Source organism: Rhinopithecus roxellana, chromosome 3, assembly GCF_007565055.1.
Source record: "Rhinopithecus roxellana isolate Shanxi Qingling chromosome 3, ASM756505v1, whole genome shotgun sequence".
Lineage (NCBI taxonomy): Eukaryota > Metazoa > Chordata > Mammalia > Primates > Cercopithecidae > Rhinopithecus > Rhinopithecus roxellana.
In genome coordinates this window covers 33,391,300-33,419,142 of record NC_044551.1, presented here as the reverse complement: position 1 = coordinate 33,419,142, position 27,843 = coordinate 33,391,300, and the positions used below count along the sequence as shown (strand labels likewise).

General features: G+C 41.8%; 1 protein-coding gene across 1 annotated transcript; it reads left to right on the top strand.

Annotated features, from left to right (window-relative positions):
* Positions 1 to 360: 360 nt before the first annotated feature.
* On the top strand, positions 361 to 24,244 carry LOC115896507 (G2/mitotic-specific cyclin-B3-like). The gene is made up of 6 exons (XM_030927630.1): positions 361 to 496; positions 7,313 to 7,386; positions 7,914 to 8,046; positions 11,375 to 11,482; positions 17,519 to 17,649; positions 23,991 to 24,244. The coding sequence occupies exons 3-6, from the start codon at positions 7,951 to 7,953 to the stop codon at positions 24,235 to 24,237; spliced, it is 582 nt and encodes a 193-aa protein (XP_030783490.1). The 5' UTR covers positions 361 to 496; positions 7,313 to 7,386; positions 7,914 to 7,950; the 3' UTR covers positions 24,238 to 24,244.
* The last annotated feature ends 3,599 nt before the right edge of the window (positions 24,245 to 27,843 follow it).

Here is a 27,843-nt window from a genome sequence, read left to right as displayed (position 1 = left end):
ACGCCCCCAACCGCGGGAGGTGCGGAACCAGCGGCCAAGGGGCCGCTCTAAGTTCCCAAGGGCGGAAAAGGACGAAGACGCACCTCGCCAGGAAATGGTCTGCGGAGAAAGATGCTTCTGGGACGGGTTGGGACCGGCGGCCCGCTCGTTCAGCCTCTCAATTTTCCCACCATGAGGCAGGGACTAATGACTCCACTTTACAGACAGCTGAACTGGGTCGCGCCTTCACAGAACGGGGAGAGGGAGGGACTCGGAGCCCCAAGGTCTTTGACTTAAACGTCGGTCCCTCTTCTGCTCGGAGCTTGTGGAGAACCGGCCGAGCCCACGGGGAAGGCTGAGGACAGTTTAAAGAGCTGGGAGGTCCTACTAGTTCCCGCCGCTGCTTCAATCATCCAGACCTGTGCGTTTGAGTTTGGATTCGGCATCTACCCCGGGTCCCTACCTGGCGCTTTCGGTCCCTCCGCCACAGTCTCTTGGAGTACCTCAGATTGCCCCAGTGAGTGTCTTCGCTAAAACGTTCCGCCTCGCGTTACTTCCGGTGGCGTTCCCAACGGACGCGGGAGGGCGGGGTCAGGTGTGGGAGGGTGACGGGGCGTGGTCTCAACGCGGCCAACAAATGACAAGTCCTGCAGACCGAGCCTCTTCCGTCCCCTGACCTTTGCTCGGTGATCTGCCAGCATTAAACGTTTGAGCTAGGTACTATTATATCGCGGTGTTACAGATGGGGAAACTGAGACCCAGAGAGGCACAGGGACCCGCCGCAGGTCACACATCCAGTAAGGGACAAATATGGCATTTGAACCCAACAGCCTGCCCTCTGAGTTCCCCAGTTCACCACCACAGGGCTTCTGGGAGTGCTGGGAGTATGTGAGATTTGGGGTTTTCTCGTGCAGAGCTGCCCGGCCCGAGAAGGTATTTAAAGTTTTACAGTCGTCTTGATTGCCCAGTGATAGCGAGAGGCCCTGCTACCTAGGAAGGGATCCATTTCCCCTGCTCAATGTTCATTACCCGCCTAACTGCCCTTTTTCCCCAGGAGGCCCAGAGCAGGTCGGCTCCCCAGCCAGCCACCAGGCAGGCCTGGCACATGCAGTACCCCACCCCATCCTCACCCCCTCTCCCTTTGCAGGAGTTTGCAAGATGAGCGTGTACTATTTATCAGTTTATTTATTTACTTATTTATTTTTTGAGATGGAATTTCACCCAGGCTGGAGTGCAGTAGCGCTATCTCGGCTCACTGCAACCTCTGCCTCCCGGATTCAAGCAATTTTCCTGCCTCAGCCTCTCCGAGTAGCTGGGATTACAGGCTCGCGCCACCACGCCCAGCTAATTTTTTTGTTTGTTTGTTTGTTTGTTTGTTTGTTTGTTTGTTTGTTTTGAGACGGAGTCTTACTCTGTCGCCCTGGCTGGAGTGCAGTGGCGCGATCTCGGCTCACTACAAGCTCCGCCTCCCGGGTTCACACCATTCTCCGGGACTACAGGAGCCTGCCACCACGCCCGGCTAATTTTTTTTTTTTTTTTTTTTTTTTTGTATTTTTAGTAGAGAAAGGGTTTCACCGTGTTAGCCAGGATGGTCTCAATCTCCTGACCTCGTGATCCGGCCACCTCGGCCTCGGCCTCCCAAAGTTCTTGTATTTTAGTAGAAACGGGATTTCGCCATGTTGGCGAGGCTGGTCTGGAACTGAGACCACAGCGCCCGGCCTGCTAATCAGTTTAGATTGGCCCTCTCCATGGACCCCCTCTCCCTTCCAGACACTCTGGGCTCAGTCACCACAGGGAGCAGCAGCGAGAAGAATATTTATCAGAAAGTACTGAAACAACGTGTGCTGCCAGCCAGCACTGACATACATCTTTGCAGACTGCTTAAGGTGTTATTATCCCCATTTTACAGATAAGGAAACTGAGGCTCAGTGGTACAGGAACTTGTCTAGAGTCATAAACCTATCGAATAGCAGAACCAGAATTAGAACGCTCTGGAATTAGAGTATTCTGATTCTAGAGTGGTATGTATATGTGTATGTGAATGTATGTACATGAATGTGTAATCAAATGTATATGTTTGAGTATGTGTATATATACACATACTTTAAAAATTGACATAGAGGCCAGGCATGGTGGCTCACGCCTGTGATCTGAGCACTTTGGGAGGCTGAGGCCAGCAGATCACCTGAGGTCAGGAGTTCGAGACCAGCCTGGCCAACATGGTGAAACTTCATCTCTACTAAAAATAAAAAAATTAGCCAGGCATGGTGGCGTGTCCCTGTAATTCCTGCTACTCGGGAGGCTGAGGCAGGAGAGTCACTGGAGCCTAGGAGATGGAGGTTGCAGTGAGCTGAGATCACACCACTGCCCTCCAGCCTGGGTGACAGAGTGAGACTCTATCTCAAAAAAATAAATAAATTAGCCGGGCATGGTGGCAGGCTTCTGTAATCCCAGCTGATCGGGAGGTTGAGGCAGGAGAATCACTTGACCCTGGGAGGCAGAGGTTGCAGTGAGCTGAGTTCATGCCATTGCACTCCAGCCTGGGAGACAGAGTGAGACTCCATCGCAAAAGTAATAATAATAAAGCTGCTATAAACATCTGTGGACAGGTGTTTCTGTAGATGTAAATGTTTGCTTCCTCTGGGTAAATATCACGGAGTGTGATTGCTTGATCATGTAGTAAGAATATAGTTAGTTTTATTTAAAAAACTTGCCGAACTGCCTTCCTCCCTAGCTGTACTGTTTTGCATCCCCCGCACTGATGAATGAGGGTTCCTGTTGCTCCTCATCGTTGACAGAGTTTGGTGTTGTCAGTGCTCCAGATCTCAGCTATTCTAGGATGTGTGTATTGATACCACATTGCTGTTTTAATTTGCATTTCCTTGATGGCATATGGCATGGAGTGTTTTTTCTTTCTTTTTTTCTTTTTTTTTTTTTTGAGACAGGGTCTGTCGCCCAGGCTGGAGTTCAGTGGTATGAACACAGCTCACTGCAGCCTCAACATCCCAGGTTCAAGCAATCCTCCCACCTCAGCCTCCTGAGTAGCTGGGACTACAGGCATGTGCCACCATAGCCAGCTAATTTTTTAAATTGTTTGTAGCAACTGGGTCTCCCAAAGTGCTGGAATTACAGGCATAAACCAATTGCCTGGCCTTCTTTTTGTAATAATAGCTTTTTTTGAGATATACTTTACATACCATACAATTCACCAAATTAAAGTGTACAATTCAAGAGTTTTTAGTATATTCAGAGTTGTGCAACCATCACCACAATCAACTTTTAGAACATTCCTCACTCAAAAAGACACTGTATCCATTAGCAGTCACTCACACAATGGTTCTTAGTCCAAGTTTACCAGAGCCAGTCTGTGTGACTAGGCTGGGGATTCAGTGGGACCACTCAAGCCACTTGGCTGCCACACAGCAGGGAGCAGGGGTGGAAAGGACGCTGGGAAGGCAGTGACCAGTGCCCCACTCACCTGTGCCTCACCTGTTTCACCCTCCCCTTGTCACAAGGCTGACAGCCTCCTGCAGTGCACCTGGCATTGCAACTTACCTTCCCCGCCTCACCAAGCTCTCATTCTAAGATTGTTTCAAGTGCAAAGAGAGTGGGCCAGATATGTAAAAGGGATGCAGTGGCCAGGATTTGAGAAGCCCATCCTTGGCAGAGGTGACAAGCTATGCAAAGGTACAGAGAGGCCAGGTGCGGTGGCTGATGCTTGTAATCCCAGCACCGTAGGAGGCCAAGGCGGGTGGATCACCTGAGGTCAGGAGTTCGAGACCAGCCTGGTCAACAGGGCAAAAACCTGTCTCTACTAAAAGTACAAAAGTCAGCCGGGCGTGTTGGTGCGTACCTGTAATCCCAGCTACTCGGGAGGCTGAGGTGAGAAGATTGCTTGAACCTGGGAGGCGGAGGCTGCAGTGAGCCTGGATGTTAGAGCGAGACTCCATAAAAAAAAAAAAAAGGTACAGAGGAATGAGAGACTGGAGAGCTTGCAAACTTGATCACTGGAAAGCAACATCCATGTGAAGAAATGGCATGTGATGAGGCCGACTTGTTTCTGTCCGTTTCACATTTCTGACAGCTTCTGTTGATTTTTGCTATACTATGCTAATAGTTACCTAAAGGTTCAGTCATCCCATCTCTCCTGAAAATAATCCTTGTTTTCCTTTACTAAAAGTTTATCACATGCCAGGGGCTGCCCTCACTGGCCTTGTCACATTTTACCTTTAACTGATGCAGTCGATATCTTTATTACCCCATTTCTCTGATGAGAAAACAGGCTCATATAGGCAAAGTCACCTCTTTAAGGTCACGCAGCATAAATGACAGAGCCCAGCTCTGAGCGACTCCTGCTTTTTGGACAGTCCATCCAAAATATCGTCTTCAAGTACAATTAGATATTTGCCTTTGTTGTTGCACAAATAGTAACATGGTTCAACTTTATTCTCTCCTTGGTTTTTACTCAATACATTTAGGAGGTCATTCCATACCTTTATATAACTCTATATCTTCTTCTTTTTTTTTTTTTTCCTGCTACAGAGTATTCTGTTGAACAGGTGTTCTCTAATTATTTGGCCAGTTCCCTATGGAAGGGTATTTAGGTTATTTCCAGACTTTTGCTCCTGTAGTAACTACCTTTAAGCTAGTACTTTAGCTCCCCTGCACAAGTGTATCTGTAGAGGAAATTCCTTCTGGGTTAAAAAAAAAAAAAAAAAAAAAAAAAAAACATAGTGTTGTAAGTTCTGAACAAATTCCCCTCCAAAGAAGCTGTCCCACCAAATAGCAGAGGACATTTCCAATTCAGAGAGTGCTCTAAAAAGCCTCTGTTCGGGGCTGGGCATGTGTGGCTCACGCCTCTAATCCCAGCACTTTGGGAGGACGAGGAGGGCAGATCACTTGAGGTCAGGAGTTTGAGACCAGCCCGGCCAACATGACTAAACCCCATCTCTACTAAAAATACAAAAATTAGCCAGGTGTGGTGGCGGACACCTGTAATCCCAGCTACTCAGTAAGCTGAGGCAGGAGAATCACTTGAAGCTGGGAGGCGGAGGCTGCAGTGAGCTGAGAACTTGCCACTGCACTCCATTCTGGAGTCTCTGTCTCAGGAAAAAAAGCCTCTGATCGGAGGATCCGGGGATGTGGGCAGTTCTCGCCTCACCTGCTGTCCCTCTGGGCCGTAAGCCCCCTCCCCACTTCCCATGGTTCAGGACCCATGGGCCCTTTTCTGGTCCTCAAGTGGCCAAGTTGGTTCCCACCTCAGAGACTTTGAACTTGCAGGCCTTAGCATAGGATGTTCTTCCCTCCCTGTGACTCACGCCTTCTCACCTTTCACTTACACAGTTTTATTTATTTATTATTTATTTATTTATTTATTTATTTTTTTGCCGGGTGCGGTGGCTCAAGCCTGTAATCCCAGCACTTTGGGAGGCCGAGATGGGCGGATCACGAGGTCAGGAGATCAAGACCATCCTGGCTAACATGGTGAAACCCCGTCTCTACTAAAAAAAAAATACAAAAAACTACCCGGGCGAGGTGGTGGGCGCCTGTAGTCCCAGCTACTCGGGAGGCTGAGGCAGGAGAATGGCGTAAACCCGGGAGGCGGAGCTTGCAGTGAGCTGAAATCCGGCCACTGCACTCCAGCCCGGGCGACAGAGCGAGACTCCTTCTCAAAAAAAAAAAAAAAAAAATTGAAGTTGCTACTACTTCCTGTAGACTGTTTTGATCAGCTTAGCCCTGCTGCCCCTGTGTTGGTTTCAGCACCAGCCCTGGGAGGTCCAATGGAGTCTGCAACACTTGCCAGTGTATATATAGGGGACATGGAAAATCTGAAAAGGGGAAAGGATTCTAATTTTCTTGCCCAAGGCTCAGGGTTCTGTAGGTGGCAGAAGTTGAGAGTGTTCTGCAGAGAGGATCTTTTTGATGATGTCAGTCCCTTCTCCTCCCCTTCCCCCGGGGAAAATTAGTTTACCCAAGTCAGTGCGTCTTTTCCTCAATGTAAATGATTAGTGTTCAGGATAATAAATGGGGTATATGACCATCATTTAAGTAACCTTATTTTCTTTGAGGTTTAGTTAACCTGTATGTTATCAGTTGAGAGTTTTCTAGCCTGTGGACTCCATATTTCTTTTTCCTTTTAAAAGGTAAAGGTTTCAGAGTGTGAGTCTTTGGTTGTCCATTAAAAAAAAAATTATGAGGTGTAAATAATAGTAGTGGAGTAAGTGATTTTCATACAGTGCAGTTAAGGGTGGGTACACCCAATTTAACTTTATTGCTGCTTGGCTGAGGTTTGAGGAATGAGATGGAATATAGGTTTGGATTTGATAGAAGAGGGGAGTAAGACAGCATTTATTAAATGCCTGCCATGTGTCAGGTTTCGTACATGTAAATTTGCATTTGAGCCACACAAGTCCTCTGCAAGTAAGTGGTGTTATAGCTTTTTGAAAATGAGGAAACTGAGGCTCAGAAATGCTAACTTGTTTGGCTTAGAAGTCCAATTATTCAGACTCCAAGACCTGTGCTCATTCTACCTCCTCACACTATGGCCTTTCACTGTTTTGGAATGTTTTTGAGTGTGATCAAAGAGACTTCATGGTATTTTAGAAATTGCCCTGGAAAAAGCTGGGCAGTCTATGCCCCTTAATAGTTTGTCCTGGGTAGTAAGTTACTTAATTCATCTGAGACTGTAAAATAGAATTGTACCTGCCTTGCTTAGCCTCATGGTTTTGTTGTGAGAATCAACTGAGGTAATATATGTGAATGCATATACTTATACTGGCTTTTCCTCACCTACAAAATGTTTCATCCTTCTCCATCCAAAGCGAAACCCAAGTCAGCCTTTCCCCTTTCTTAAACTTTCCCCTCAAGCTGCAGAATTTTCTGTTTCCTTTTCTTACCAACCTGGCCCCAGCCTAGCTTTTCAGCCTCATTCTAACCCCTCCCCAACATGTTGTTTATGCTCCCTACTCCAGACACCTAGGACATCCCTGAACTCTATATGTTCATGCCTTTGCCTGGTCTCAGGCTTTCTTTGCCTGGAAACCTCCCAGTCAACTTGGGAACCTGTTTGTCATTTTAAGTCCTGATCACACGTTACTTCCTTTGTGAAGCCTTCCTCCAGCCCCTGTCCCCAACAAGGTTACTGACTTTCCATTATGTTTCTATAGCACTTAGTTTGTGCTACCATAATAAAGTGCCATGGACTGGGTGGCATTTAGTTCTCACAGTTTTGGAGACTGGGAAATCCAAGATCAAGTTCTTATGTCAAGTGATTTTTTAGTAAGTTACTTTATTTTGCTATAATCTCATCTTTTGAATTTTTTGTTCCTTCCAGGTGTCTGGAACTGGATTACAGTTTCTTCTGATGAACGCCGTCTTTGAATGCTGCCTGGACTATCGCAAATACATGTGTGTGCCATTATTGTTTTCTCTGTAGGGTCATAATTGCTTTGTCAGGACCCCATGCCTTTTAAAGAACGTTAGCTGTACCAGCTTGCCTCCATACTATATGAGCTGTCATGTTCTTCATTGTTTTCAATGCAAAACTCCTATGTAATTTGTTCCCAGTGCTGCTAGACCTAAACTAGGGGCCAGACAACATCCCAGCGTTCACAGAGGATGGTAGGCACAGTGCTCGACTTTTTACGTAAAGTATCTCATTTAATTTGAACAACACCCTGCAGAGGTAGGAATACTTATCTCCATTTTACAATTGAGGTAACTGAAGTCCAGAGATTTTAAGTCAGTCACTTGCCTGAGGTTAATTGTGATAAAACCAAGATTTTAATCCAGATCTGCCCAACATCAAAGTCTGTTTTCTCCTAGGGATGCTATAGGTAGACTGGGTTTTCTCAAGAATTTTCAGAGAATTTATGGTGTTTTTGGTGAATGGTGTTTCTGGTGAATGGTGTTAAAGAGCCTCTTTCTGATTGCAGCCCTGCCTTGGACAAGACACAGCTGAATCTGTAAGAGATGCTACTGCCACTACCACCCCAGAGCTCCAAACCTGAGCCTACGAAATCTCAGTCCAGCAAAATTGTGCCCAGTCATCATGACCAGTCTGAAAAGGTTAGAGCAAACTGTCTTCCCTGACAATATCTTTGGTAGTCTCTTCCTGTGTTGGCTCAGTACCTATCCTCACCTGTGAGTCTTTTCAAATATGTCTGGTTTAACCTGAGAAAATGGGGAGGGGTGGCAACCCTTGTAGTTGGAGAATGCCAGCAAATTAGAACTTTGGACTCTTCTTTCCCATAAATGCAGGGCTCGAATGAAGGCCACCCTCCATAACCCTCAAAACTGAACAACACTCAGTCCTCATTAATGATCATGTCTGTATCCTTACTTTCTCTGAGAAGCTCCAAGCACCTTGCTGAAAGACTGGTACATTCTGGGGAGAGTGTGAAGATTACATCAGCACATTTATTATTATGCTTTTTATAGCTATTAAATTTGAAGAATGGGTATATTTTGACTCTGCTGTTTTGACTTTATTGATAATTTGATGTTGTTCTAACCTTAGGATATTCTGTGTTCATCATCATACATATTTTAATCAGAATTATACTAGCACTGATGAATTGGCATCAGGAGAGTATTTCCTGGAGCAAAACATCATTAGGTGAATTTAAGTTCCTTGATTGGTTTTCTCTGAGCACAGATAAACATTTTCTAATCTTGTTTATTTTACTAAAATGATTTTCACGGAGGTGCCAAATTTTTTCCTATGTAAATTTTTCAAGAAAGATTTGATATATTGATCAGATTTTTGCTGACATCAAATTTTCGGATTAGTGTTCTGCCATTGTAACTTTCCTTTAGTGGCAATTATTTTTCCAAAACCAACTTTCTTGGAGTACATTTTGCAAATCTAAGTTTTATTGAGTTCAGTTTCAGCTGTAATTTTATTTTGGGTCAATTATTTCTACCAGTAATATTAAATAGGAGTTGGATAACAATTTATTTCTTAGCTAATTTCCGAGAAAATAATGTTTCATTTTTGGCTAATTTCTAATAGGATTATTTATCATCAACTAGATGAGAGTCTAACAGCTTACTTATGTCTTGGCTTAATCAATTAGAAAAATGGAAGTAATTTTTCTCAGCTTTTTTTGTTTTGTTTTGAGATGGAGTCTCGCTCAGTCACCCAGGCTGGAGTGCAGTGGCACGATCTCGGCTCACTGCAACTGCCACCTCCCGGGTTTAAGCAATTCCCTACCTCAGTGTCCTGAGTAGCTGGGATTATAGGTGCCTGCCACCATGCCTGGCTTATTTTTGTATTTTTAGTAGAGAAGGGGTTTCACCATCTTGGCCAGGCTGGTCTTGAACTCCTGACCTCATGATCCACCCTCCTTGGCCTCCCAAAGTGCTAGGATTGGGATTACAGGCCTGAGCCACTGTGCCTGGCCCTCAGCTCGTATTTTTTTGTTTTTGTTTTTGAGTTGGAGTCTTGCTCTGTCACTAGGCTGAAGTGCAGTGACACGGTCTCGGCTCACTGCAACCTCTGCCTCCTGGGTTCAAGCAATTCTCCTGCCTCAGCCTCCCAAGTAGCTGGGACTACAGGCATGCGCCACCACGCCCAGCTAATTTTTGTATTTTTAGTAGAGACGGGGTTTCCCCATGTTGGCCAGAATGGCCTCAATCTCTTGACCTCATGTTCCACCTGCCTCAGCCTCCCAAAGTGCTGGGATTACAGGTGTGAGCCATTGCGTCCAGCCTCAGCTCTTTTAAGATTGCTCTCTGTGCTGGATTGGTTTATTGTGTCGTGAATCCAATTCTGATAACTCACTGTGCCATGTATTAACTGTTAATGGTACAGCTGGAGAACAGAGCAAATGGTCTGATCCCAGTGTCCTGCTTCACATTACAACAACTCTCTGATATAAGTAGGGAAGGTTTCTCAGAATTTCATAAGGGCAGTCTGAGACTTAGGAGATTTTTTACCACATAAAGCTCTTAGAGGGTAGAAGACTCCTATCGTGTGATTTGACCTAACCTCTAACCCTATAGAGATGGTCTTACTCATTTGGGAATGGGTTAAGGCAAGCACAGATACAGAATATGTGGAAAGAAAGCCCCTTCTGCTTCAAAATATTCATCCCCCTTCCCTTCCCCAGCCCCTCCTTTATGTATACTAATAATCAGAGATTAATCTGGATTACTAAACTTTTTTTCTTAATATAAAATTTTCCTTTGAGGTTTACAATCATATCAGACTTCATTATTTTAAATACTATTTCTGCCCATTTACAGTTCATACAAACTTTTAAAAAACGTGTATTGTCTTATTTAATCTTCAAGGACTGTAAGGCAAGTTATCCAGTTTTACCGATAAGAAAATTGAGGCTCAGAGATTAAGTGACTGGTCCAAGGTCAACAGTTAGTAAAGAACTGATCCTGGAGCAGTATATAGATGTGTGTGCTATTATCCTTACTGGTAATGTCTTTTAAAATGTGTCCCCAACCCCTGGGCCATGGACCAGTACTAGTCTGTGGCCTGCTAGGAACCCAACCATACAGCAGGAGGTGAGCAGTGAGTGAGCAAAGCTTCATCTGTATTTCTAGCCATTCCCCATCGCTCATATTACTTCCTGAGCTCCACCTCCTGTCAGATCAGCAGTGACATTAGATTCTCATAGAAGCATGAACCCTATTGTGAACTGCGCATGCGAGGGATCAAGGTTGTGTGCTCCTTATGAGAATCTAATGCCTTATGATCTGTCACTGTCTCCCATTTCCCCCAGATGGGACTATCTAGTTGCAGGAAAACAAGCTCAGGGCTCCCACTGATTCTACATTATGGTGAGTTGTGTAATTATTTCATTATATATTACAATGTAATGATAAATATGCACCATAAATGTAATGTGCTTGAATCATCCCAAAACCAGCCCACCCCAGTGTCCGTGGGAAATTTGTCTTCCATGAAACCAGTCCCTGGTGCCAAAAAGGTTGAGGACTGCTGTTTTAAAAGCTACTTAACATAAGAGACACGTAGATATTTGTTAAATTATTAAAGTGATCTACCTGAAAGCATCTATATTAAAGGAATGACTAGGAATGGTAGGGGTGGTAGTGGCCCACCTTGGATAGGATAACCATAAGTATAAGAGAAGTAAGAGGAAAAATGAGCTTTACTGAGCTACATTTTGCTCATTTTGTGAGTTACACTGAAGGTCATCTTGCCTCCTCATAGACTTACCCATTATCAATGTCTACCACCTTTAGGGACTTGATAAACAGCACTGAGTGCCAGAATTTCCTTTTGTTACAGTTTATTGGGGGTTATTATATGCATCCCCAGTTACTTTGAGATTCTGGAGTTCCCCTGAGCCCTAAAGAGTCCCTGAAGAGACTATTCACAATTGGATATACTGATTTACCTCTTGTACTTTTTTAGACAGGGGAGAATTGCCAAACAAAGATATCTCCATCTTCACTTCAGGAGTCTCCATCTTCACTTCAGGGAGCACTCAAAAAGAGATCAGCTTTTGAAGATCTCACTAATGTGAGTATGCTAGTCCAATCCTTTGCTATGGTTTTGCATAAGGCTTAGACACCCTCTTTCTTGAGGGACCTTTCCACTTTACCAGACCCTCTCGGGAATGTCGACAACAAATTTTATTTGGGATCAATGACCTAGTTTCAGAAACTGCAGGGGCTCTGCTCCTGGCACATACCATCTGGAGCAATTGGTGGAGTTCTCGGGACGCAGCAGACAGTGATTATCAGATATGAAATTGCAGATAATTATGAGAACTATGGAATTGCATTTAGATGAAGTACAGAGGTGACTGCCCAGGCCCTCGAGGTAAGTATTTTGGTGGAACCATTGTAGTCTAGTGTAGTGTTTATCAATTCACACAGGACAATTTTTCTGTTGTGCAGGACTGATCTCAACTAGCATCCCTGGTCCTCAGGCATTAAATTCCACCAGCAGCCCAGTCATAGTGATAATCAAAAATGCCTCCAGATATACAGAACTGTTGAGAACCACAATTCCATGATCCAGTCTTTAACTATAAGGATCTAGAAATTCAATTTTGGCTAGAATTCTTTCAAGTAACCTCCCTTCTGGTGTTACTAAGGTGCCAGTAAAAATCAGAATTAATAGAATGTTGTTAAATGAATATAGAATCAAGCCAAAGGCAATCTTTGTCCTAAAAAATATTAACTGATATACCTACTGGGTGCTTACCATATGTCAGGCACTATGCTAAGCATGTTATCCTGTATCAGCTCACTTAATCCTCATGTAATCCTATGAGGTAGATACTATAATCTCTTCTTGATAGATGAGGACTTCGCCAATGTTAGTTTTGAAGTCTGTGTTATCTAGGCTATAGATAATCCTGGTGAACTATTCTTGCCCTGCATTATATAGTGTACTTATGTAGTTACCAGGATACTTATATCTACTAAATAGTGTTTTACTCCCTTGGGCATAATTGGATAGGCATTGGCAAAGTTCTTTCCTTTAGATCCCTGCCCTTTAGATTCTGTATGACCACCTTTCTGCAAATACAATCTCTTCCCTATACAGATTACAACATAGTTTTTTTAAGTTACAGCTTTCTGCATAATTTCAGACCTACTATCAATTGGTAGAAAGAGCCCCTTCCCACACACACACACTTGTAAGGTTAGATTCATCTCCTGACTTATTTAACCATGGATGCAGAATTTGGCTGAAATAAGGTAGCCATAAATCAGGAGCAGATGCAGCCTATCTTAGTGTAACTTCCTTTGGTCCCTCCAAGTCCCTGACGGGAGTACAGTGACAATATGCAAGGAAAGTGTCTTAGTCCATATGGGCAATTATCACAAAACACCTTAGACTGGGTAACTTATAAATAACAAAAAGTTATTGCTCACAGTTCTGGAGGCCGAAAAGTCCAAGATCAAGGTGCTGGCAGATTTGCTATCTGGTGAGGGCCCATTCCTCATGGATGACATCTTTTGCCTGTGCCCTCACATGGTGGAAGAGGCAAACAAACTTCCTCGGGCCTCTTTTATAAGGGCACTAATCCCATTCACAAGGGCTGTGCTCTCAAGACTTAATCACCACTCAAAAGGCCTGTCTCTTAATAGCATCACATTGGAGATTAGGTTTCAACATAATGAATTTCAAAGGGACCCAAATATTCAGATCACAGCAGTAAAGTATCACAGCATATGAGAAACTTTCTTGTGACATCTGAGTCCCTTTTTTCATGAGTTTATCTTACCATTCAGAAAGAACAGACATACATGAACTGTATCAATAATAGGAAATCCATGCAGATATCTAGGACCCTCCTGATTCTCCAACTGAATTGAGCATCCGTTTGGCCATATTTCCATGGGGTTAGGGGGCAGGGGAGCAAGGCATCATTAGCAGAGTTTCTGCCTCTAGCTCTCTAGCTGCTCAGAAGGCCCATTTCCCTTTTGCACTCAAGTTCTAAAGATTTACCTTGGTTACCTTGAATGGTCTTTGGTGCCTTCCAGAGACAGTTCCATCATTACAATGTACCTAAGCCATTCCTAAGGTTGGGCATTACTGCAGATATCCGAACTCATCTATTTGACAGTTGAGGGCTCCTTTCACTCTGGGTTTTGGAGGTTCCCTATATGATAATTTGCTTCTTAACAGTCAGTATTATTAGGTCTCCATGTCTTCATCCCTGTGTTCTTCTCAACATTTACCACAGTGAGATCCTGGCCTGCCAAAAAGAGGCAATCTGTTTTAATTAGTTAATCTGCTGTGAGTTTTTCTTTTCCTCTCCCTTATCATTTCTAGCATGGGAAGGACTTGTGATATTTAAGAGCTGGTGCTAAGCCAGTAGACAGGGAGATAGGGCCTATATCCATGTTTGCCTAAATGGTTTTGTGTAAGTAGGACTTTCGTTTATTTATTTATTTATGTTATGTTATGTTATGTTATGTTATGTTATGTTATGTTATGTTATGTTATTTTTGAGATAAAGTCTTGCTCTGTTGTCCAAGCTGGTGTGAACACGGCTCAATGCAGCCTTAGCCTCCTAAATAGCTGGGACTACAGGTGCTCACCACCATGCCCAGCTAATTTGTGTATTCTTTCTGTAGAGTTGGGATTTTGCCATATTGCCCAGGCTGGTCTTGAACTCCTGGGCTCAAGCAATCCTCCTGCCTCGACCTCCCAAAGTGCTGCGATTATAGGCGTGAGCCACCACACCCAACCTTCACTTCTATTTTCCTATTTTATGGTGAAAGAATTATGGGGAAGTACAAGTAAAGGTCCCCTTGAGCTTAAACTTGAAAATATCAGTGCTTTGTACCTGCATGTATGGCAAGTAGAGAGTTTCATCTTGGGAGTTATGATCTCCACCTCTTTCTTGCCATGAACGCACTTCTTTTCCCATTCTGAATCTTGATTGCACATATAAGGAGTTTGCAAAACTTTAGGTGAAGTTGAAATGGCGACTGTGGCAAGCTCTTTGAAAAGCAGAGGTAGATGACTTGAGGTCCTAAGAAAGAATTTCCTATTGGACTGTAGTTGTTTATTATGATCTGATGATACAAAGACATACTTTTTTTCTACATTTCATTTGGAAATAACTTCAAATTTATGAAATGTTGCAAAAATAAAAATTGTACAAAGAACACCAGTATACCCTTTACTAGAGTACTTATTGTTGACATTTTGTCCCACGTGCTTTCTCATTTGCTTGTATATATCGTGGTCCCTTTACCCCTAAGTACAGTGTGTATTTCCTAAGAATAGGGAAATTGTCTTATATAACCACAATACACTTATCAATTTTCTAAATTTGCATTCATATAGAAGTTTTGTGTAAGTAGCAGTTTTGTGTAATCAATCATCCATATTCCAGTTTTGTCAGCTGACCTTATAATAACCTTTATAGCATGTTTTCCCCTCCAGTAAAGATCCAGGCTAGGATCATGTATTGTATTTACTTGTCTTTTACTTGTCTTTTTAGCCTCTTAATCTGGAACATTTCCATAGCCTTTTTTTTTTTTTTTTTAATGACGTTGCCATTTTTGAGGATACAGTCCCACCCAACTCCCCACTTTGTAAAATAGAAAAATCCTCATATTTGTGACTAGATTGATACATTCTTGGCTAGGATACTGTGTAGGTGATGTTCTTGCTATCCTCTCAAAGTATCATATCTGGAGGCACAGGATGTCTGTCTTTCATTGATAATGTTAATTTTGATCACCTGGTCAAGATGTTGCCTGATTTTTGTACTGTATCATTATCATTTATCTTTTTCTCTTGCAGTAAGGAATCTGTAGGACATACTCTACAAGCATGAGCCTTCTCTTCTCCACTGTTTATTATCAGTATGGACTCATGAATTCATATTTTTCCAGTGGTTTACTGTTCATTATTGTACTTTATTCTGGTGTTCAAATTGCCCCATCTTTGGCCAGTTAGGAGTGCCTTCAATCTGACTACCGTGTCCTTGTGACATGCTCTCATAATTTTTTGAGCATTTTATTTTCAGCTTAAAAAGATGGTCCAAATTCATCTTATGCCTCCTTTGTCCAACCCCTGGAGTCAATCATTTCTCCAGAGTTCTGGTTCCCTTTAGTAGGGAGTGATATTAGATACCAAGATCTTGATGCTAGTTGTGCTATTAGGGTGTCTGCTTTTTCTGCCCAGTCTGCAGACAGAGCTAGGAAATATCTGTATTTTTATATACACAAATGTGTACTTATACATATGTCTATATTTGTGTATATATTTATATACACAAATATATATGTATAACTGGTTCAGTCTTAGGGTGTATGTGTCCAGGAATTTATTCCTTTCTTCTAGATTTTCTAGTTTATGTGCATAGAGGTATTTATAGTATTCTCTGATGGTTGGTTGTATTTCTGTGGGGTCAGTGGTGATATCTCCCTTATTTCTGACTGTGTCTATTTTATTCTTCTCTCTTTTCTTATTAGTCTAGCTAACAGTCTATCTGTTTTATTAATTTTTTTCAAAAAGCCAGCTGCTGGATTCATTGATTTTTTTTGAAGGGTTTTTTGTGTCTCTCTTTCCTTCACTTCCACTTGAATTTTGATTACTTCTTGTCTTTTGCTAGCTTTGGGGTTTGTTTGCTCTTGGTTCTCTAGTTCTTTTAGTCATGATGTTAGGTTGCTTATTTGAGATCTTTCTAGCTTTTTGATGTGGGCATTTAGTATTTGTACACACATATACCTATTTAGGAAATCATGAATTCATGCAGCTTCAATTTCAATACATAAAATTCTTTCTTGGGTTCACTAATTCTTATTTGTATGTTCTATAATGAGAACCCTGACTCCTAAAAACATCAACACATTTACTTAATACTGTAATACAGCTAAAAGAGTTTCAAAATGGCTTCATCCAAACCACTGTAATAAACAAACCTACTAAAAAGAGTTCCAGATTTATTAGCAATATCTACACTCCCCTGCAGAGCTATCCTAATTGAGGATGTATACTTTGAAGGTGGCAGTCAAATACTATTTATAAGTGACTTGGATTGGTTATTTCTGATCTTTTCTTCTGCTTTCTAAAAAGAAAGGAAAAATCATTTAACATAGTTATGGTACTTATTTGAAATATAATTAGGTTCATTTGTGTCATTTAATTTTTTAATTTAAAAAATTTTTTTGAAACGAGGTCTTGCTCTGTTGCCCAATCTGGAGTACAGTAGCGTGATCGAAGCTCACTGCAGTTTCAACCTCCCAGACTCAAGCAGTCTTCTTACCTTATTCCCCACAAGTGGCTGGGACCATAGGCATGTGCCCCCACACCGAGCTATATTTTTTTTATTATTATTTTGTGGTGACAGGGTCTCCCTATGTTGCCCAGGTTGGTCTTGAACTACCAGGCTCAAGTGATCCTCCCATGTGGCCTCTCAAAATGCTGGGGCTACAGGCAAGAGCCACCATGACTAGCCTGTTTGTTTCATTTTAAAGACATAACTTTAAGTGTATTTTTACTGACATTATTAACAGTCCCATGATCTTTCCTACTGTTAAAAGTGTTAGTCAGGATTAGAGTCTGTGTGGAACTCCCCAAAGCCATGCGTTAAATAAATGCCACTTAGTGAGATGGGATAGATATATCACAGGTAGTACTGTGTTAGAGGTGTATCCTGAAGAGGCACACCCAGACAGCAAAGTCAATCATACTGCCTTTTTTCCCCTATGAAAATCTTATGAGGTCAAAGTGGAGTACGATGTTAACACAGCATCTTTTCAGTTGTGGGCCAGCTAGTAGGCCTGGCATAGAGCACAGAACTACATCCTATATCTCTTGGAAACACGTAGGGATGCTAGTTAACCAACACATACCAGTACTGCTGCACTGGTTGTTTGATGCTAGCTTCCACTGTGATTGATTGGCCCAGTGCCATACTGGTTGTGAGATGTTTGGATTATCACTCCTGGGAACACCCAACCAACTTATGTGGATCAGGACTTTCCTATGAGAGCCACCTATTAGGTAATTTGTGGTTTTATTCATTTTCCTGCCTCCTCCTTCCCCCGTCCCGCACCCATTTTTTTTTTTTTGCAGGCTTCTCAATGTCAACTTGTCCAGCCCAAGAAAGAAGCCAATAAAGAGTTTGTAAAAGATGTTTCTAAGAAGATAAACAGGAGCACATGTGCTCTTGGATTGGCCAAAAAGAATAAGTGGAATCTAAAATGGTGAGTGAGAGGGGACTCAGATGGCATTATTTTAGATGGTAGAGTATGTGACATCCTTTTGTCCCCATTGAGAACATATTTAGCAAGCCACAATGATGACTACCACATTAACCCTGGGTGCTGAGGTGGGCTCAGCTGTGGTTGCTGAAGAGTTATAGGCCTCTTCTGTCTCTCCTCTTTCATTATGTGTGTGCATAATGAAAGAGCTGTTGTCATTGGAAAATTTGCCAAAAGACCTTGTGCTCATCTTTTCCTGTCTTCTCGTAATTCAGTACCTGTTTGAGCTAGTCTGTGCTTTATAGTGTGGAGACAACTTAACTTTTCAGGGATTCTCAGCAGCTGACTGGTAGCTTGCCAGTCTGCTTATTCCATTAGAAGCTTTAGGGGAGGTTTGTACCTTGTTACTGGAGATAAATTACTATCTCCCTAGAGCAAAAACACGTGTTTTTCAGCTGTTACAGGTACCGTTCACAGGTTCTACAAGTACAGATGCACATTCCCATTTAGGACTGAAAAAAGAATTTACCTCTAGGAAGACTTTTATTGAAAGATGACTTAGATAGTGGAATGAGACCTTTCTATATCCCCTCCTCATTCCAGTGAGAATTATTCTTCAGGGACTGACTAATCTACATCTGAATAGATTAGATAGATGCCTATTACCGGGCTAAAGTCAATTATACTGCCTTTTTTCCCCTCTGAAAATCTTATGAGGTCAAGGTGGAGTGATGTTAACACAACATCTTTTCAGTTATTTGCTAGCCAGAAGGCCTGGCATAGAGCACAGAACTACATCCTGTGTCTCTTGGAAACATGTAGAGCTGCTATTTAGCCAACACATACCAGTACTATTGTACTGGTTGTTTGATGCTAGCTTCCACTGTGATTGGTTGGCGCAATGCCATACTGGTTGTGAGATGTTTGGATTATCACTCCTGGGAACACCAAAGGGTAAGCTAAAAAGACTGAGTAACTCTAGAAAATAACATGCACAGTCCACAGGATATTTTGCTAATTACCCAGCAGAAAGAAGATTAGCATTTAGCCTTACTTGGTTTCCTGCTAAAATGGAATTCTGGAGTTTGCAGGCATATTTTGACCTTAATTCTCTGCATTATTTTGAGTTTCTTTTATCATTCTGACTTTAGCAGGGTAATCCTCACAAATGCCGTAAACATTCTTCTCTTCACTCAGGGTTCCGTGGAAAGGACTCTAATAATTGCAGGAAAACTAGTAATAGCTGCCATTTATTGAGAGCTCACTGTAATCACACAGGTATAATCATTAAGTCTTTTTTTTTTAGTAACAGCTTTATTGAGATATAATTTGCATACCATACAGTTCACCCATTTAAAGTATACAATTCAATGGTATTTAGTATATTCACAGTTATACAGCCATCACAATCAATTTTTGGACATTTTCATTAACTCCAAAGAAACCCTGTACCTTTGGTTATCATCTCTCAATACCCCTAACCTGCCCAGCTTTGGGCAACCGCTGATCTACTTTCTGTCTCTATATAGATTTCCCTTTTCTGGATGTTTCATATAAATGGAATTAGACAATGTGTGGTCTTTTGTGTCTAGCTTCTTTCACTTAGCATGTTTTTGAGGTTATCCATGTCATAGCAGGTTATTAGTACTTCATTTCTTTTTATTGCCAAGTAATATTTCATTGCATATATACAACACATTTGGTTTACCCATCCATCAGTTGATAGATATTTGTATTGGTTCTACCTTTTGGTTATTGTAAATAGTGCTGCTATGAACATTTGTGTATACCTTTTTGTTTGAACACTTGTTTTCAATTCTTTTATGTATATACTTAGGAGTGTGGTTGCTGGGTCATATGGTAATTCTGTGTTCCATGCATTGAGGAACTGCCAAGCTGTATTCCATAGTGGCTACACCATTTTACATTTCCTCCAGTAGTGTATTTACTCGAGGAAATGTAAAATGGTATAACCACTGTGCAATGGTGGCAGTGTTTTGTTTTTGTTTTTGTTTTTCCTTGAGACAGAGTCTCACTCGTGTCACCCAGGCTGGAGTGCAATGGCGTGATCTCAGCTCACTGCAAACTCTGCCTCCCAGGTTCAAGCAATTCTCGTACCTCACCTCAGCCTCCCAAGTAGCTGGGATTACAGGCGCCCACCACCACACCTGGCTAATTTTTGTATTTTTAGTAGAGATGGTTTCACCATGTTGGCCAGGCTGGTCTCAAACTCCTGACCTCAGATATTCCACCTGCCTCAGCCTCCCAGAGTGCTGGGATTACAGGAGTGAGCCACCATGCCCAGCTGGCAGTTTTTTTTTTTTTTTTTTTTAATATGTATATGGCCATCATGGTGGGTGTGAAGTGGTATCTCATTGTGGTTTTTAGGTTTGCATTTCTCTAATGATGTTGAGCATCTTTTATGTGCTTATTGGCTATTTGATACTTCTTTGGAGGAATGTCTGTTTGGATCCTTTGCCCAGTTTTTATGCTTTTATTTCTTAATTTTTAAAATTTTATTTTTAATTGACATATAATAATTGTAAATAGTTATTGATGTTTGTATTGTTGAGTTGTAAGAGTTCTTTATATATTTTAGATACAAGTCCCTGATCAGATATGAGTTGCAAATATTTTCATCCATTTTTTGCGTTATCTTTTTCACTTTGTTGATGATGTCCTTTGAAGTACACAAATTTTTAATTCTGAAGAAGTCTACTTTATTTTTTCTTTTGTTTATGATTTTGATGTCATACCTAAGAAACCACTGCCAAATCCCAGGTTAAGAAAATTTATACCTGTTTACTTCTAAGAGTTTTAAAGTTTTAGCTCTTAACTTAGGGTTTTGATCTATTTTCAGTTAATTTTTGTTGGTGGTGTGTATTAGGAGCCTTAACTTCATTGTTTTGAGTGTGGATATCCAGTTTTTCTAGCACTATTTGTTGAGAAAACTAACCTTTCTTAATTGTCTTGGCACCCTTGTGGGAAATCAATTGACCATAAATGTGTTTATATATGGACTCTTAATTTTATTTCATCAATCTATATGCCTCTCATTAACTATCATTATGCCAGTACCATATTGTCTTGATTATTGCAGCTTCATGTTGTGTTTTGAAATTGGGAAGTGTATTTTGGGAGGCCGAGGAGGGCGGATCACGAGGTCAGGAGATCGAGACTATCCTGGCTAACACGGTGACACCCCGTCTCTACTAAAAAATACCAAAAAATTAGCCGGGCGTGGTGGCGGGCGCCTGTAGTCCCAGCTACTCGGGAGGCTGAGGCAGGAGAATGGCGTGAACCCGGGAGTTGGAGCTTGCAGTGAGCCAAGACTGCGCCACTGCACTCCAGCCTGGGTGACAGAGCGAGACTCCGTCTCAAAAAAAAAAAAAAAAAAAAAAAAGAAATTGGGAAGTATGACTCCTCCAAACTTTGTTCTTGTTTTTCAAGATTGTTTTGACTATTTTGGGCTCATTGCAATTCTATATAACTTTTAGAATCAGCTTGTCAATTTCTACAAACAAGCTAGCTGGGATTCTTGCACAAATTGCCTTGGATCTGTGGATCAACTTGGGAAGTATTGATATGTTTTTTTTTCTTATTTATTTATTTATTTATTTATTTATTTATGAGACAGAGTCTTGCTCTGCTGCCCAGGCTGGAGTGCAGTGGTGCAATCTTGGCTCACTGTAACCTCCACCTCCCAGGTTCGCGCGATTCTCATGCTTCAGCCTGCCCAAGTAGCTGGGATTACAGGTGTGCGGCCACCACACCTGGCTTTTTTTTTTTTTTTTTTTTTTGTATTTTTGTAGAGACAGGGTTTCACTATGTTGGGCAGGATGGTCTCAAACTCCCGACCTGCAGTGATCTGCCCACCTCAACTTCCCAAAGTGCTGGGATTACAGGCATGAGCTACTGTGCCCAGCCTGACATCTTAACAATATTAAGTTTTCTAATTCATGAATATGGATATCTATCTATTTAGATATTTAGTTTTTTTAATGGTTTTTACAGTTTCCAGAGTATAAGTTTTATGTTTATTTTGTTAAATTTATTTCTAAGCATTTTCTTCTTGACTCTATTGTAAATGGAATTGTTTACTTAATTTCATTTTCAGATTATTCATTGCAAGTATGTAGAAACACATTTGGTTTTTGTATATTGATTTTGTGTCCTGGAATCTTGATGAAGATGTTCATTCTAATAGTTTCTGTGTGTATTCCTTAGGATTTTCTCTATATAAGATCATGTCATCTGTGAATACAGATAGTTTTACTTTTCCAAACTGGATGCCTTTTATTTAGTTTTCTTGCCTACTTTCCCTGGCTACAACCTCTAGTACAATGTTGAATAGACGTATCAAGAGTTGGACATTCTTGTTTTCTCCCTGATCTTAGGGGGAAAGTATCAGTCTTTCACCATCAAGTACGATGTTAGCTTTGGGTTTTTTGTAGATGCCCTTTATCAGGTTGAGGAACCTCCCTTCTATTCCTTGTTTGTTAAGTGCTTTTTATCATGAAAGAGGGTTAGATTTTGTCAAATGATTTTCCTGGATCTTTTGAGATGATCATGTAGTTTTTGTTTTCTATTCCATTAATATGATGTAGTACACAAATTGAGTTTTGGGTGTTAAATTAATCTTGCATTCCTGGGATAAATCCCACTTGGTTGTGGTGTATAATCCTTTTATATGTTGCTGGATTTGGTTTGCAGTATTTGGCTGAGGATTTTTGTATTTATATTCATAAGAGGTATCGGTCTGTAGTTTTCTAGTGGTGTCTGTCTGTTTTTGGTATCAGAGTAATACCAACCTCATAGAATGAGTTAGAAACTTCCCACTTTCTGTATTTCTTGGAAGAGTTCATGAAGAACTGGTATTAATTGTTTAAATGCTTGGATAGAATTGAAGTCATTTGGGCCTGGACTTTACTTTGTGAGTAGTTTTTGATTATTGATTTGATATCTTGTTATAGGTCTATTCAGATTTTCTGTTTTCTTCTTGAGTCAGTTTTGGTAGTTTGTGTCTTCCTAGAAATTTGTCCATTTCATCTCAATTATCTAATTTATAGACATTCAGTTGTTTATAACGTTCCTTTAAGTGTTTTTGAGCATATTAATTTGTTGAATCTTCACAATAAGCCTACGAAGGAGACAGTATGATCCCCATTTTATAGGTGGAAAAAACTGAAGCACAGAGAGTTAACTTGCCCAAGGTCACCCAATCAGTAAGTGGAGGAGCCAGGATTTGAATCCAGGCAGTCTAGCTCCAGAGTACATGTTCTTACCATAGCTAGACTATCTAAAGATCTTCTCTAAAAGTTATCAGGAGGGACCTGGACTCTATCTGGTGAAGCAGAACCTTTTGAAGCACTTTTCTTTCTTAACAAATCAGTTGGTTTTCATTCTGTTCCTAGATTTGTACAACTATCACCACTATCTAATTTTAGAACTTTTTCAACACCCCCCCGTCCACTAAATCCATACCTATTAGGAGTTCCTTTCCCTTCCCAATCCCCCTTTCTACTCCTACCACTGTCCCAACTTCAGGAAACCACTAGTCTACTTTCTGCTATGGATATACCTCTATGGATATGTCCATTCTGCATATTTCATATTGAACTAAGTCATATCATATCTGGTCTTTTGAAGGTATTTACTCCTGCTGAGACTGGTGATTATATCTGCCTGAAATTCTCTCTCTTCTTATTCTGATCTTTAGTCTTCCTGTGATTTGGTTTCACTAGATTCATCACTCTAATTGAATATACAATCCTATTCAAAACAAAGCTTTGCATCTGACACATGTGACAAGTTTCTATTTTGAGCTTTTTATTACCTCCATTGGGAAAGCATCTCCTTAATAGCCCAGAGTGAGGGGAATGTAGTTAGATACTACCAATGTTAATTATCAGCCCACCTCTCTCATTAGCCTTCAAACAATGTTAATTTCAACCTGAAGTTTACCAGATGCGTTGGGTTGATAGACAAAGACAAATGCAGCTAGTGAAGAAGGCTGATGTATGAACAGATAACTCATACAATGTGATAAGTATTATAATAAAAGCCTTTGTATGTAAGGTAATGAAGCATATATAAGAAAGCGTAACATGAATTTCAATGGAAAAATTATAGAAAAGTGTAGGTATCTAGGCCATAGAAACTATACAGTGTACTACTTAAGTTGATTCACCATGGTACCTATTGATTTTGTCCCTCTAATCTGTCTTATGGGGTTGAAACCTCTTCCCCTTTCATACCTTTAGTAAATATAGCAACAAAAGGAAATGGTAGGTGAGGATTCTAGGAACTACATTTTTCTTACCCAGACATTGTTTCCTTCACAGGCATAAGCTGGAAGTCACACCAGTAGTAGCCTCTACTACCGTGGTACCAAACATTATGGAGAAACCACTCATTCCAGACATATCCAACACCTCCAAAACACCCAACACTGAGGAGGCATCTCTCTTCAGAAAGCCATTAGTTTTAAAAGAGGAACCCACTATTGAGGATAAAACCCTTATCAATAAGTCATTATCTTTAAAGAAGTGCTCAAATCATGGGGAGTTGTCCCTATTGGAAAAGCCATAGCCCCTGCAGGAGGAGAGTGGCAGTGATGATGAGTTTGTTATAGAGCCAATGACTTTTAAGAAGACACATAAAACTGAGGAGGCAGCCATCACCAAGAAGACATTATCCTTAAAGAAGAAGATGTGTGCAAGTCAGGGGAAGCAGTCCTGCCAGGAAGAGTTGTTGGCTTTGCAGGATGTCAATACTGAAGAGGATTTCTTCCTTATGGAGTCAATGAGTTTTAAGAAGAAGTCTAAAACTGAGGAGTCAATCCCAATCCATAAGCTATCATCTTTAAAGAAGAAATGTACTATTTATGGGAAGATGTGCCACTTTAAGAAGCCACTAGTATTGCAGACAACCATCTCCGGAGCGATGTCCTCCATTAAGAAGCCATTGTCCTTTAAGAAGAAGCCTACCACTGAGAAGGCGACCCTTTTCCAAGAGCTATCTGTATTTCAAGAGAAGCACACCACTGAGCATGAGATATCCATCTTGAAGAAATCATTGACCTTGCAGAAGACCAACTTTAAAGAGGATTCCCTTGTTAAGGAGCCATTAGCCTTTAAGAAGAAGCCTAGCACTGAGGAGGCAATCATGATGCCATTAATATTAAAGGAGCAGCGCATGACTGAGGGGAAGAGGTCCTGCCTGAAGCCATTAATATTGCAGGCGATCACCTCTGGAGAGAAGTCGCTCATTACAAAGCCATTGATATACCCCTGAGGCAGGACAGCAGTATCAGGCCTACTATTTTAACTCTTTTCTGCACAAAATATATCTCAATTCCAATCAAACTCCTAGAAATATTTTAAAGATATAAACTGATTCTAAAATTTATATAGAACCGCAGTCACTCACTTAGAAATGTTAAATGCAATGGAAATAATTGGATCCCAGGGTGGCAGGGGCCACGTTGAGGCACTCAACCATCAAAGGCAAGGTGGACGTAGTTACTATAATGGACAGCAGAGGCAAAGCAGCAATCAGAATAGTCTGATTCATGTTGAGTTCTGGCTTTGGCTAATTAATCACAGTGTTCCTAGAAGTGAAATTGATAGGAAACCTACTACATGCTTACTTAATTTATATGAGCAGAAAACTTTCAGGCTGAATGGACAAAAGACTAATTTGAATTATAAAAATAGAGAATCATGGCCCGTCAATCAATTTCCAGACTTGAACCAGTTTACAGACCCAGAAACCCTTGAATGAAAGAGAGGCTGGTTTTCCTTGAGGAAGAACCTCACTATACTACCAACAATTTATGCAGTTAATTTCCCATCCTTCCCTAAGGAGACCTCTGGCCTTTTACCAGGATAGCTGTGCACTGGGGAAAGGGGAATGATCAGACCTTTCAGGGACTACTGGACACTGGCTCTGAGCTGACATTGATTTCAGAGGACCCAAAACATCATTATGGTCCTCCAGTTAAAGCAGGGGCTTATGGAGATAAGGTAATTAATGAAGTTATAGCTCTGGTGTGACTTACGGTGGGCCCAGGGGGTCCCCAGACTCATCCGTGGTCATTTTCCCAGTGCCAGAATGCACAATTGGCATAGACATACTTAGCAGCTCCCAGAATCCCTACATTGGCTCCCTGACTGGTAGGGTGAGGCCTATCACGGTGGAAAAGGCCAAATGGATCTGCCTCTACCTAGAAAAATAGTACATCAAAAAACAGTATCACATCCCCAGAGGGACTGCAGAGATTAGTGCCACCATCAAGGACTTGAAAGATGCAGGGGTGGTGATTCCCACCACATCCCTGTTCAACTTTCCTATTTGGCCTGTGCAAAAGACAGATGGATCTTGGAGAACGAGAGTGGATTACTGTAGGCTTAACCAAGTGGGGACTCCAATTGCAGCTGCTGTACCAGATGTGGTTTCATTGCTTGAGCAAATTAACACATATCATTGTACCTGGTATACAACCATGGATTCAACAAATGCCTTTTTCTCCATTCCTGTCCATAAGGCCCACCAGAAGCAATTTGCCTTCAGCTTGCAAGGTCAGCAGTATACCTTCTCTGTCCTGCCTCAGGGGTATATCAAGTCTCCAGTTTTGTGTTGTAATTTTGTTCACAGAGATCGTGATCACTTTTCTCTTCCACAAGATATCACACTGGTCTATTTTACTGATGACATTATGCGGATTGGACCCAGTGAGTGAAAAGCAGCAAGCACAGTGGACTTATTGGTGAGACATTTGCGTGCCAGGAGATGGGAAATAAATTCAGTTAAAATTCAGAGATCTTCTACATCAGCGAAATTTCCAGGGGTCCAGTGGTGTGGGGCTTATTGAGATATTCCTTCTAAGGTGAAGGATAAATTACCTTATTTGGCCCCTCCTACAACCAAGAAAGAGGCACAACACCTAGTGGACCTATTTGGATTTTGGAGGCAACACATTCTTTATTTGGGTGTGTTACTCCAGCCCATTTATCAAATGACTCAAAAGATTGTCAGTTTTGAGTGGGGTCCAGAACAGGAGAATGCTCTGCAATAGGTCCAGGCTGCTGTGCAAGCTGCTCTGCCACTTGGGCCATATGACCCAGCAGATCCAATGGTGCTTGAGGTGTCAGTGGCAGATGGGATGCTGTTCAAAGCCTTCAGCCAGCCCCCATAGGTGAATCACAGCAGAGGCCTCTAGGATTTTGGAGCAAGGCCCTGCCATCTTCTGCAGATAACTACTCTCATTCTGAGAAACAGCTCTTGGCTTGTTACTGGGCTTTGGTAGAAACTGAAGGTTTGATTATGGGTCATCAAGTCACCATGCAACCTGAGCTGCTTAGAAGGCACAAGTAAGTTACATAAGGAAATGGCTCAAATGCCCATGGTCTCCACTCCTGCCACCCTGCCTTCTCTCCCCAAGCCTGCAGCGATGGCCTCATGGGGAATTCCCTATGATCAGTCTACACAGGAAGAGAAGACAAGGGCCTGGTTTACAGATGGTTCTGCACGGTATGCAGGCACCACCCAAAAGTGGACAGCTGCAGCACTACAGCCCCTTTCTAGGACATCCCTGAAGGAGAGAGGCAAAGGGAAATCCTCCCAGTGGGCAGACCTACCCTCAATGTGGGTGGGCACCATCCAATCATCTGCCAACTTGGCTAGAATAAAGCAGGCAGAAGGTGGTGGGAGAAGCCGACTTGCTAAGTTTTCCAGCTTTCATCTTTCTCCAGTACTGGATGCTTCCTGCCCTCGAACATCAGACTCCAAGTTCTTTGGCTCTTGGACTTACAATAGTGGTTTGCCAAGGGGCTCTTGAGCCTTTGGCCACAGACTGAAGGCTGCATTGTCAGCTTCCCTACTTTTGAGGTTTGGGGACTCAGACTGATCCACTACTGACTTCCTTGCTCCTCAACTTGCAGATGGCCTGTCATGGGACTTTACCTGTGACTGTGTGAGTCAATTCTTCTTAATAAACTCCTTTTCACATAGACATATTTCCTATTATTGTCCCTCTAGAGAATCCCAGATGGCATTCTGTCATTCCCAGATTTTTCCAGGGTTTCTGCCATTGCCTCCCCGTTTTCTTACCAACTACCTTCCAAGCACACATGCCATGGGTTTGACTTCTTTCTCATAGACACTTACTGATATTTTAGATTTCTGCATTATCTC